The sequence below is a fragment of the Coloeus monedula genome, assembly GCF_965178545.1.
Source record: "Coloeus monedula genome assembly, chromosome: 1".
NCBI classification, from domain to species: Eukaryota; Metazoa; Chordata; class Aves; order Passeriformes; family Corvidae; genus Coloeus; species Coloeus monedula.
The window spans coordinates 107,249,032-107,262,493 of NC_138781.1; the positions used below are offsets into that span (position 1 = coordinate 107,249,032).

General features: G+C 39.1%; 1 protein-coding gene across 1 annotated transcript in view; it reads right to left on the reverse strand.

The window, feature by feature from the left end:
* RALBP1 (ralA binding protein 1) overlaps positions 1 to 13,462 on the reverse strand; it is a 33,596-nt gene that overhangs the window by 1,992 nt on the left and 18,142 nt on the right. Inside the window, exons 3-9 of the mRNA XM_082295768.1 lie at positions 6,372 to 6,830; positions 4,223 to 4,572; positions 2,638 to 2,799; positions 2,064 to 2,195; positions 1,446 to 1,553; positions 570 to 691; positions 53 to 176 (exon numbers count right to left, since the gene is read on the reverse strand). Coding sequence (XP_082151894.1) covers positions 53 to 176; positions 570 to 691; positions 1,446 to 1,553; positions 2,064 to 2,195; positions 2,638 to 2,799; positions 4,223 to 4,572; positions 6,372 to 6,830 — 1,457 coding nt within the window. The remainder of the gene's footprint in view (positions 1 to 52; positions 177 to 569; positions 692 to 1,445; positions 1,554 to 2,063; positions 2,196 to 2,637; positions 2,800 to 4,222; positions 4,573 to 6,371; positions 6,831 to 13,462) is intronic.

Below are 13,462 nucleotides of genomic sequence, written 5' to 3' on the forward strand. Positions count from 1 at the left end.
TCAAGTAGGCACCATGGGAGAGAACCAGGGAATGCTAAGAACCAAATCTTACCTCCAGTTCCTCATTCTGTCTCTGCAAATCCTCCAGGATGACCTGCAGCTCCTCCTCATCCTCACTCTCACTTTCACTCTCGGAAGAGTATTCCTCGGTTTCACTCCGGCCGTGCTGCTGGCGACTGAAAGACAAGGACAAATTCCTCTTTAAACACTTTGAGTCTGCCAGAACTGTGATAAGTAAGGGAGTTAACTTGCATCCCTGCAATCATCTGCCAATGGTTTAGAAAGCAAAATCAGACTTTCCTTTCAAAGCTTAATTTAATAAAGCAGTGATTTCCTAGGGGGATTTTTCTAGTGCACGGGGTCAAGTTTCCTTTAGATCATAATTCCATTGTTAAAACAACAAAATATCCTGAAAGATTCAAAATTGTTGAGACTTCAATAAAAACAAGTGGCTTTCAACTCTGATGTTCTCTGGGTGAGCTTTTAAATGTGGTTTAGAATATTCTTTCAGCAAAGCATATTTGTACTTTTAATCCCAGCAAGGGCTGTGCTGTGAGTGTCCCCTTTACCTTTGTATTTCAGCTATTTCTGCTCGGAGCCGATCTATTTCTTCCTTCTCGGAGGCGATCTGTCTCCGTAGAAACTGCTCCATGGCCAGCAGCTCTTCTTGCTCTGTTAAAATCTCGTTCTCCTGCAATGATCAGTTAGTTCACTTAAAGCCTTGACTTTATTTCCTACAGGAACATACAGTAAGTATGAGATGATGCTGTTCTCTGAAATACTTTCAGTGGCAGTGGTTAGCATGTCTGCTTTGAACTCTGATCCATCACAGCCTCAAAGCAAATAAAAAGTTCAAACCCAACACTGTCTGTTCTGAATCCTCAAGATAATCGCCATACTGAATAGTTGTGGAGATGACACACCAAATCCTGGCATGTTTGGCTGCCTTTCCTTAAATCACAGGGGAAAGCTCCAGCCAACCAGTAAAAAAACCAGAAAAACTGAATTATATGGCTCTGAAAATGAATATAAGGAGGAAAATACAGAGGGGAGAAGATTAAAGCTACTGGGGGAAGCAAGAGAAGGCAAAAAAGCCAGAATAGTTGCCTTTTTTCCTTTGATCAGCAGGAAAGCAGTTAACAGTCCTGAACCTGGCTACATAGGGAAGTGCTGCTTTCTAAGTACATGAACAACAAAGGCCACTTTTTTCTTTCACAGTGTCTCCTTCCTGCTGTTAACGAGAGTCTCCTCAGCTCTGGGCTCTCTCCTGCAGTCAGCATTCCTTCCCTGCTTCATTGTCCATTAAAACAAAGCCTTGTGTTTTAATGGACAGAGACCCCTCTGAGCCTGCAATGTCCTCACTGCATTAGAAGGGACAAAGGAGTGTTCAATAGATCTGAAATATAAAATACCATCAGGCAAACAGGTAAGTGCCTGCCAGCTACCTGTGCAAGCAGAATGTTTATAACTTCTTCATTCTCGTTCATTTCTTCTTTGGAGACATCCTCCTTTGAAAGGCTAGCAATTTCTTGTGCAATCTTTGTTTCACACTCCTGCCAGAGAAAGAAAACAACATTTAAAAGGACAGCTTCCCTGGTCACTGTATTTATTCTAAAAAAGATTCTTTTGAATGTATTATTTTCCAAATTTAGAACCACCATCACAGTTGTCCAACATGCAAATTTTGAGCATGGTCTGTCCCATCTGTGGGACATAAAAATAGTTTTAAAAACACTTTTCAAGTTTGTTAACCTCGAGTCTTCCAGTAATTCCTCTTGGTAGTCCAGGACTCAGTGTTTTAAGCGAGCACATGCCCTGGCAAACTCTTAAGTTTTTCATCACACACACTTTTTTTTGTGAACAGCTGTGAAGATCTCCCTGTCCCTAGGGAAAGCCAGCTAAGCAGAAAACACAATTGCTCATCAGGCATGTACAGTTAAGATAAGAAAATCTGCAGCAAAGAAGATTGAAAGGTGGTTTGATCTAACTGGGTGCCTCTGCACTGTTATGAATTAGGGATCCATGATTTAGATGCCTGGCCAATAAACAGAAAAGTTACCCACCTGTCTCTTAGCTTCTCTTAGTTTCCTCTTAAGAGCTGTTAAGATTCTTTGCACCTCCCAGAGTCTCTCTTCTTTGGACAAGTCTTTTATCCCTGCCTGCAAGTCTCTGTGTAAACAGTTCAGAAGGAACTCCTAAAAAGATTGCCAGAGAAATTGTCTTTAGTATATTGTACCAGGGCAGATTGAAAAGGAAGATCTTTTCGGCTTTGTAGTAACAGGCTGGGAGTCCATGAACAAGTGTTAACACACACCCAGCACGGATCCAGAGCCAGGTGAAGAGCAGCACTAAAGAAACCACCCTCCCTAATGTGCTCTTCTGACCTTCCTCCCACTACAAAAGTACTAACCTACATAGCAAAGCACTACATGGATGATGCAGCTATGAGCACAAGACTGTAACAACTTTCCACACATGAAAAAGGAAAGGAAATCATCAAACTCTTCCCAGTGGTCTCCACTGACAGGATAATTGCAGTGGAATTAAAGAGTATGTTACAAATTTAGGAGAATTTACTACTGAATGTATAAAAGCCAGGGCAAAGATAAACAGAAAAACACTCAAGTAATTGCCAACCTGTCGCCTGATTTCTTCTTTGATGCTCTCTTGAGTTTCTGGAAGTGCTGGCATTGTTGCCATATTTGACCAGCGAAGAGGTTTTGTCACCTGCTTGAGGGTCACATTCCCAAAGAACTCTTGAACATGTGTAAAAAACACATACAGGACACGGTTGCTGATCTGCAAAGGACGGAGAGACAGGATATTGGTTAAGATGATTCATTCACATCATCTTTATCTGTAAAGGAAGTGTTCTTCTCCAGAAACAGCAGCCTTTAGTACACCCTTCTGAGAGCCACAGTCATGCCAGTTTGTCTTTAGAGATTAAAATCTGCATTAAAAATTGTCTTTACTTTGAACAGTGCAGTGCTGGCCTCAAGGAATCACTTCACTGTCTCTCTTACCTGTGCATCCAAGGCATTTTCATACTAAACTCAGCATCTTCACACCTCTTAACCTACCAGAATTATTTCCATCACTGGTAGATGCAGAAATGCATTAAATCTCTTTGTACTCAGGTAAAAGTAGTTAGTAAGAGGGAACACCAACCCTACTGTGTTATGCCTGGTGGATGGCTATACCTTCTCTCTCCCCTCCTCCAACCTCAAAGTATTCTCTACAGCTTCCCTCTCAGATAACATAGTAGAAAAAAGTAGTATGAAAGCATCTTTCACCATATTCCTTGTTTGAAACAGAAGCAAGTATATTTATTTTGATACTCTATCTTCCATTAAAATTTTAAAAATTATCCTGAAACAAATATTAGAGTTCTGTCACTACCTGTACTTCAATTGCTAACATCTAGTTACCAACAAAACATGATTGGGCCTGCACTGTTTTACCCTAATTGTTACTTCTTTCCCTAGCTTGAGAGGTGTCTGGCACAGCAAAAGAGCCATGAATAACACCCGGCCCTTTTGCTACTGGGCCTCCACCTGGACTCTTAATTACAAATTCAGGCTTCTCTAACTTGTGAGGTTTGCTCTAGAAGAGCCACACACAATAATTGCCATGTTTTCATCATGCACAGGACTAATTCTGAGCTGTATTTAATTAAATATTTCCAAGATGTCTATTAAGGAATCAAGCAATCCAGAAACCACAAAATCTTACTGGAAAACCAAGTCAGTTGTTATTCTCCAGCCATTTGGCTGCAGACACCAAAGCCATTTTACCTAAGTCACTACAGCACCAGGAAGATGTATGTGCAGGACAGGGTTCATTAGCTTGATATTAAAATTAAGCAACAGTATCTTCACTAAATTATCACAGAATCAAAAGAGCACAGAAACTGTATATCTGCATGAATTATTGAATAAATTCAACATTAAATTACTTCTGTTCATGATAGAATTGAAAGGCAGCAGTCTTTGTAACACTCTGATAATAACACAAATATCAGACCCACAGTATGCAAGCCCACATGCAGAAAGCCTTTTGTTCCCCTTTCCCAGCATTTCGGGTTCCTGAGGCATAAAGAGGAGCTGTAATTTAGCTAAACTGTATCAGACAATACCCAATTCCCACCCGCGAAAGGATTCCTACAAAGAAGTCTTTCTTGGGCTGCAGTTCTGCTCTAAGCCTTGCTGCATGGTGCACATACCTGGACAGTAGGGCTGAGCACTATAGAAATATTCTGGATGTTCATTTTTGTTTCCAGTTCCTTTGCAATAACATGGTCCATATGCACAATCAGCCAAGAAATCAGGAGATGGTTACACTCTGGCAGCTCTTTCAGCAGCCTCTGGCACTCCTGAACTTTCTCAGCTTCTGTGCTCTTTCCACAAGCATCTTCAAAGCGGGGCATGAGCTCTTTGGTAAGCAGATTTTCAGGCAGTTCCCGCAGGTACTGTTTGAGCAAGCTGGCCACTGTATTGGGCTCATATTCTTCCAGGTTTGGAGATTCTTCGCGATCATAGGCTGCCTTCAGCTCGTCAACTTTTGATTTTATTCCTTAAAATAGTTAGATCAAGAATTAAGAGAAATTTCGACTGTAAATGTCTAAATTTAAACTTTTTTTTTTTTTGAGATGCATTTATTTCATTTCTCCTTGCAATTTAAGCTAATTGAGAAACACCTTTTAAAAGTTTTCCACATGTAACAAAGTGAAAATCGTGACTCAAAATTACATGATCACTAGTTCTAAAAGCACTGATTACTCCTATGAAGCAAAACCACAGCACTGACAGAGCTCTGAATCAGAACTGGTGCCAGCATTCCCTTTCATCAAGGAACATAAAATAGTGTGAGGAAAGGTTGGGGAACTCAACATCAATTGAGTATTTGCATTAAGCTTCTTTCTGGCTGTTCAATTATCCATCCCTAAGCCAAGCAGCAAATATGTTATTAGTTCAGATACTGTGCAACAAGCTACCTATAGCAGCTTTCCTTTGTCAAAACAAACCCCACACTTTTTAGTTTCCAGATTTCCAGCTGGCCCTCCTCAGCAGAGGAATCTCACACAGGATTGTCAGTTTGAGGCACCGCATGAATAAAAGTGTGTTCATGTAATTATTCAAGCCAGACAAGATTTTCTACAAGGTGTTAGTATAACTCAGTGACATTCCAATCTTCCTAAACTTGGGGAAATTTCATTCTTGCAGCTCAAACACCCACTTGGGTTACACCAACTTGGTGCACAGCCCTGGCTTGGCTCATACTCTGTAAGCACAACTGGGCACACTCAGCCCCTGGAAAATGCCAGGAAAACATGCTCAGTTTCAAGGCCAAAATGAGCCATCACAACAGCTGCAGGCTGCTAAGCCATGGCAATGCTCTCTCTGAAGCTCTCAATTTAAACAATCCTACACGCACAAGAGGGAGCTGTTGCACTGGAGAACACCTACAAAGGCCACAGCAGAAGTTATTTAAGGAAAACACACCTGTGAAAATTCCCAACACATCGTGTCTGAAAAAACAAGCAACCAAAATGTTTCACTAGGCAGGATGAGGCAACTGCTTAAGGTGCTGCAGTATTTCTACACGCCTACCAAACACCATGCAGATGGACAGCATGAAGACAGCTAATGAAGCCTTTAGAATCATTTCAGTACTGGTTTACAGTGCTGGGTAACTTGATTCAAAATGCTTTTCCTGAAATTCCTTTCCTCGCTTGTTCTTGTCCCCTCCAGTGTACCCACAGAATTACTTACATGAGCTGCATTTCTGGTGCAGCTCACAAATAAAGGGACTGTTTTGTCTAACGTGACTAAAACTGAGGTTTCACTTATGTAAGCTGGTGTTACACAACTACCACAGTTAATTCGCTGCTCTTGCTAAGCTTAAACAGTAAAACTTGCATTTTCTGCTTATTAGCAAGTTTGCTGAAAGAAAAGCTTTCAAGAAAAAAAATACACAATGGGAGTAACTGGAAAAAGCAATTTAGTTGGAAACACGAGCAATAAAATGGTTATAGCTCATCTTTGCTTTTGAAATCAGCTACCACTGTATTTTTAAAGCAGAAGAAAAAGAAGTCAAGTTGGCCATACTAACATGTTTTATTCATTGCTACCATCTCATGACAAAAGGCCTAAACAGGTGTGTTTTTACTGCCATTAAGCAGCACCACCACATTACCAATTTTTCTGGTACTTCAGACCTACATGTTTGCCTAAGTTTGGCTATCTGATTACCTTTTGGATAATTAATGGAGCTATAAACAGAGTATCTAGATGTTAGAAGTGATAAAATAATAAGAAAATTGCAAGTAAAGACCTTAGGAACCTGTGTGCATGTCAGTGTGCCCAGAGTACCTGAAACTCTGTAGATGCCTTCACATTTCATGCCATACTTCTCTACGTAATCTATACATTCACGGAAAACTGCTGGCAGGCGGATGCCATCATACATCATGGTCCTGTCTACTGCATCAGACAAAGGAATGCCAAACACGGGTCTGTGACTTGGAACATCCACTTGAGGTATCTCTGTCTCTTGAATTGGCTTTTTCTTTTTCTTCTTCTCTTTCCACTGTTTTACAACATCTGCTGCAGTTAAGTCTTTTGACTTTTTCTCTTTGTGTTTGTCTTCCTTATGTTTTTCTTCCTTGTGTTTTTCATCTTTGGGCTTCTCTTTTATTTTAAAATCTTTTTCCTTCTTTTTGGAAAAGCTGGGTTTCTTGAATACATGTATTCCCTTGGACCGCTTCAACTTGGAAGGACTTTCAGCTTCATCCCCAGAACTGTCCTCTTGAAACGCAGCATAACCTTCCGCTGTTGGGCAAAGCAGGAAAAGGGAAGGGGACAGCTGTAAGTCTGTTTACTTTCCAGACAGCAACAACAAGAAGTTGCACGTAAGGAGGAGAGAGAAGAAGCAACACAAATTAAAAAACAGTGCCTGTCTGGCTCCTCAGAAGGTTTTTTTAAGTTGTTATACACTCGAGTGGACAAGGATTAAATCAAGCTGCATAATTACATCAAAGATAAGCCACAGATCTCCTGAACCATCTAAACAATGAATAGTTTATATACTTACTCATAATGGCAATGTCCATCTTATGGGCTAGATTCCCATCTAATAGTCAAGGAAATGCAAAATAAAAACAACTGTCTGGCAACTTCTCTATGTTCCTGTAATCAACAGTATAAGAGTTGCTGTTAAGGATCATCTACTGCATACACAAAAGTCTAACAAATTTCAATTAACAACAAACTAAACTCCAGCCACTTAAAGCCCCAATCCTTTTCCAGAATACTATGAGTTTAAAGACAAGTATGAAGTTATTAAAGTTTCAGCCTCAAATAAAATACAAAAAAATCCACCCCAAACCAAAACCAAAAAAGCACTAGCACACTTAACTTTTCACTAGATGAAGAACACAATTCCAGTAACACTAGCACAATACCTGCCCATGAAGGTGCAGATTTGCCTTAAAAAGCACATGGGAGAGATTCAAACAAGTCCCTGGGCTGAGCACATTGTTCCAGCAGCAAAAATCCAAGTGCCGTCTAAAACATGCACTGGGTGCTTTTAAGTCACTACGCCTCTGCAGCCAGCCCTGCCTCACCTTCAGGCAAGAACACAAAAGTCTTTAAAGGTGGATTACAAAAAAACCCCAACCAACACACCAACAAAAAAACAACCCACAAACAAACCCAGCAACATACAATCCAACACAACTTCCAAGTCCACCAATTCTAATTTTACACAGACAGTACCCCATATAAGAAAGGTAAGGCTGAAACCTGGTCAACAAAGGTGACATCTGACATGCCACCTGCACCAGCCAGGTCCCCCAAGGCAGTGGGCAGTAAGCCCCTATTGTAACAGACCCTTTGAGGCTCCTTCACTACCTACATGCAGAGCCTCTGCTTGTGTGAGGCAGCACTGACAGTCGAGTGCTCTTGCTGCCTGAATAGTTTTAGGTAAATGAAAATTACCCCCTTAGATAATATGAGAGCACATCATGCACGAGACTATAGGCTATAATTTTTTCCAAGTGAAAAATGTGCAGAAGAATCAGGGAACATTCCATCTTTTATCCTTCCAATTCTGAACTATACCAGACTTCAGAGCTTCTCAGCATTATTTCAGCACATACAAGAACTGTCTCTATTTTGAAGCCTTGAGTGCTCTGTAGAAGATAGCTTTTAACAGTCAAACAAATATAAGAAATGTATTAAAGCATGGAACTATCATAAAATAATTACAATTGCTGGATCAGCTCAGCCTTTGCAGCTGGGACTCTTCCCTAGGACTGCCAGACACACACTTTCATAGAAGTCTGAAAAAGACTGTGTAGCTGTTCCTGTCCTAGTGGATTTTAATATAAAAATGCAAACATTAACTAGAGGACAACCAGCAGCCAGGTCTCCTCCTCCCTGCTTACTGGCTATGTCATTTACTATTTTATGTAAACTAAACCCAGAAATGGGTAAGGAAACCTGCAGTGCATAAACCAAGGATTCAAATCTCACTCTGGAACAGAAGGAACTGCAGATGCACCAGCTACAGGACAAAGGAGGAGCACACATCTCCACTGTGTTTTATGAGAAAGAGACAGGGCCAGCACCAAGGTTCAAGACAGAATTCAGAGATGTAATTTCCAACTTAGCCAGATCTTTCCCAGACAGAGCTCAGAACAATGTGCCCTCAGTCTTTCCTGCTGGGTAGTTGTGACAGCTCCCCGTCACACAGCACGGGGTTCCCACATGCACACCAGGAAGTGTCAGCACTGGGACCCAAGCTGGAAGGTCGGTGCCACCAACAGAGCCCTGCTCACATGTCCCAACACTCCACACTGCAACACAAGCCCCAGTGCTTTCCTAGATCTGTGGCAGTGTAACGCCAGCAAGAGAACATTACTGAAACTGGTATTTCTTGAATTCACGAGAAGACATGAAGGAGCAAGTTTAATACAAACCCAGCCTTTTAAAATTTGTCTCAGTAACATAAGTCGACAAAGTTTAGAAATATATACTAATACAGAATCACACAGAGAAGGTTCATACCAAGAGAGGGTTTGCATGTCTCTCAAGAATAGCCTGATTTTTACTATATTTTTGGTTATAAAATTGCTGTATCCCTTTCACCAGTGATACAATATATTGAAATATAAACAACTTAAATTTACACAGAAGAAAAATTTCCAAAAGCGCTTGACAAATCAGGTAATTTTCAATATGGAAAGAGTATTATCTAGGGTTTAGTAAACTGGTATTTCTGTTCACTGTTTCCTCAAGACTTCCAGTACTAATAGTCCCCATTTTCCCATCACTCTATGTCAGTGACATTTTCCTCCATCTATATGAGAACAGTACTACTGTAATAAATACTCCAATTTCACCAGCATAATGACACGGTATAATCTACCAGTTCCTTTTGTTAGACCTTCCTTCCATAAGCATGCCTTTATTGCAGTTACTTTAAATGTAATGCTTCAAGTATAGCCCTTATCTTACTGAGAATTATGAAAAACCCTTATAAAAATAATAATAACAGAAGAATTTTCCTGTGTTACTCTGGAAAAATCTAGTTTACAGACTTATAATCTTTGTCATGCAGCGAGGCCACTGTTTCTATCAGTCTGCATACTTGGGAATACTTCTCCTGCATTCTCACAGCAAAGCCATGAAGTCATGCCATAGTATTTATTGTTAACTCCAAGGGTGGCATTATGCAGAACTGCCACTTATCAAACCTACTGCAAGAGACATTTTGTCCATCAGGTCTCTGATGGGTTTTTAAGTAATTCATAACTCTACAGCTGATTTCCCAAGGGAAATCTGCAGCATCTGTAATTAATTCACTGAAAGAAAACATGGATGGCTTTTACATATGAAAGAATTAGTAGGTCAAATATGACTGAAGTGCAATGCAAGCATTAGTTACCTAATGCCAATCTGTCAGAGGGATTGCCATCAGATTGTACAGCATTTCTAAATAAAACTAAGACACATGAATGCACAATGAACTTGGGTAAATGGCTTCTACTTCCTCTCCTTGGCCACAAGATGCCTTTTTATTATCAACAGAAACTTCTACCTTACAGACATTACCAACACTCACTATCCAACTTTCAATTAGATCAGTTTGTCTTCAGTATTCATTTGACTCACTGATGTGAGCACAGCACTCCCAAACAAATTCTGCATTCAGATTACTCTGTAGCACTGTGCCAGCAGAGCAAATGAAGCTGAAATAAGAAATTTGTCTTACTTTATTCTGATTTAAAATAATCACTGGCATTGAAAGGCAGACTTTAAAACTATTTGCAAATGGTGCTTTGCTAGATAAATACACAGTGGTATATAGAGATACACAGTGATTTGTCAGCAGAACAGGATGTAGCAACACATCCTATTTATCCCAAAGATAAACCCTGATATGAAGAGCCTCTCATCTTTATCAGCATAGAAAATTCTAATAACTTCTTAGTCTGTAGATCTGAAAACTGTATTCAGAGCTTCTCCACACACCAGATCAGTAAAAATAATGTTTTGTTTATTTCAGCCCTGATCTACATTCCAAAAGAACATACAGGACCCCCTGCCCAACACGTTAAGGATCTCGTCTTCAAAAATATTTCCTGAAATTTTAAGAAGAGTTCATACCAATGATACTACTATCTTTTCAAGTGATAGTTTAGTACAATTCAAACAATTCTCCATTTTTCCAAGAATTATATAAAGAAAATCAAGATTATTCTAAACAAAAAAAATCCTAGATGCATATGGAACCCATCCTGTCCAACAGCATCAATCTCAGAAGTAAAATGACTAAGCAGAGTAAGATCTACTACATACAGACTCTTTTATCTACAGAAATTCTAATGGGTAGAAGAGCTTCTTCAGAAGTATTTCCTTGTAACGTTTTTCTTCTGCAAGGAACTGCATTATTTTACGGCTTTATCAACACGTGATTAGTGACAGGTGGTTAAACATTTTCAAAAATCAATTACAGTGGTTGCTGTCTCAGATAATCCATTACTGCTTAACACAGATCCGTCTTTGCTCTTCTGCTATCACAGGACAAGTTCTGTTTGAGTCAGAGAACAGATCTGGTTTAAAACTATGCCAGTAAAAAGAAAATTCATTTTAATCCCTAGTAAATCCCCTAATCTAACTCACTCTACAGCCAACCAACTCTCAGTCTATCACAGAATAGTGGAGAATAAAAATTAGTGGCTGAAACATTTTTCCAGGAGCTGAATTCCACATAAAAAACAATATTCCACTGAATTTTCCATTAACTCAAAACATTTTTAGCACTTTTCCCCAGAATAATTGCTGTGTATTATTAGGTTACTGCCACTAACATGAAAAAAAGCAAATCATTAAATAACTGTATCTATATTAAAAATACAGGAAAAGATATTTTGCTAGCATACAAAAATGCTTTTTTGATATAGGTGATAATAATGAAGCTAAGAGTGCATTACTCTTGCAGAAATTATTTACCTGAAAAACAAAACTGAATAACTTTGGGAGATTTATCCTTCCCTTCCCTGCTGCTTGCTCTTCAAGCACGTCTGAAGTTTACATTTAGAGTATTACCAAAATAGCTCAAGATTTTTGTGGGATTAAACTTGGATACAGTTTCAGGTGTTAGGATGACCATGTCATTAATTCACTAATATTGCAAGCTCAACAAACACTCTGTCATAATGTAATGTCAACTTGGTTTTTTTTTCACTGATGTGTTGAGTTATATTTGTTTATACCCCAAACTGCATGATCATGGCAGGTTGTGCACTGCTCAAAACCAAAGCAGGTAGCCAGAAAAAATGAAACAATCTGAAGACATACAACAGAATTTTAAAAGTGAAATAAAATGAAGAATCAAAAGTATAGGAGGAATAAAAAAGGCCAGATCTGGAAGGAAAACTCTTAAAATCAACCATGATAAGCAACAGTACAGAACACTTGTAATTTAGACAGGTGAAATGTCTGTTGAGGGCATATTTATAATACTGATTATTTTTGGATTATATGAGATATACTGAAAGCTTGGTATGTAACTTACTCTTCTGTTTGACTGGCAATTATACGACAGACATGTATTAGGGCCAAGAAATGCTGAATGCCTTTTACATTAGCACTGCAAGAGATGATTCGGTTCTTCCCATGTTTTGCATTTTTGTGTTCTTTGAGGATTTTTTCATACCTTTAAAGTTTCTTTTAAGTAACAAAAATTGCTTTACATCAGCTATAAAATGTGTTGCAATTCTTCTGGAAGAAACAGTCGCAGTGCTGATGTGCACAGACCTGAGTCGATTTGCTGAAGCAGCATTTTTCCTCCTAAACAACAGCCTTCAGCTACACTATCACCATGAGACATCCTGAATTCCATACAAAGAAACCCACACAATGCATAATGTTGGCCTCTACCAGTTCCAGATTTAGAGGTGTGCAATGCAGAGCTCTAACAGAAAGCTGGACAGTAAAAAAGCAACTACTGTTAGCCTGAATTTAGACCTATCCAATCAATACCAAATTTTCACTGCCAATCCAGTAATCTGTATTAGATCAATAATGTTTACATTACAGAAAATCACTAAGGAATCACTTTTCTTAAGACCTGTAGGAATTTCAGCTGTTGGTTTTAATTTGAGGATGTGTTTTTGAGTTACATTATTCTTTAGGCACACGGTTTTTAGTTAAAATAGCAACAGTCCTTCTAAACTGTGGCAGAAACAATTCCTGCATTCCAGGAAACTGGTTTGATTAAAAGCAGTGCAGTGACAGCAGATTCTTAAGGAGTGATTATTTAAATATGTGCATGCGTATCACAAATTGTCACCATATTAATTCTAACAGAATACTGTGTGCTGTCTCACTGTTTCTGATCTTCCAAATTCCACATGTAAGAAGTAGCAGGATACACTGGCATCAGAGATACAGACATTTTGAAATTTTGCTAAAACAAACGTCACTTAAAATGTCCTAGCACTTGGGCTGTGATACTTAGGTTTCAGAGACTTGGACGGGAAGGGTCTTTCCGGTAGTGAGAGTGCTCAGTATCAGCTTAGTATTTCCAAGTGCTTTGTTCTTTCAGAATATGTAGAAAAATTTTCTTGAATAAAAACTATTTCGTGTTTCCAAAATTTTCTGCACAAATCTAAAAGTGGAAAGTAATAGTTCTGTTGTTCTGGAGGAGGGGTAAGCTTTTAAAATGAAACTTCTACTCCAGACACTGATATACTGACAATGGATTTTATAGTCAAAGCTTTACTTTCTTCTAACCTTTGCCCTGTCAGTTCTGGAAAATTCAGATCTCAGTGTTGGTTTGCACATTTTTGACCTCTGCAATAATACTTTGGCACTGCTGGAAGAAACTGCATGATCAGACTAAACTGAGAAGCTAGAGAAAAAAAAGGATGGAGATTTTATTACTGCTCGAATAA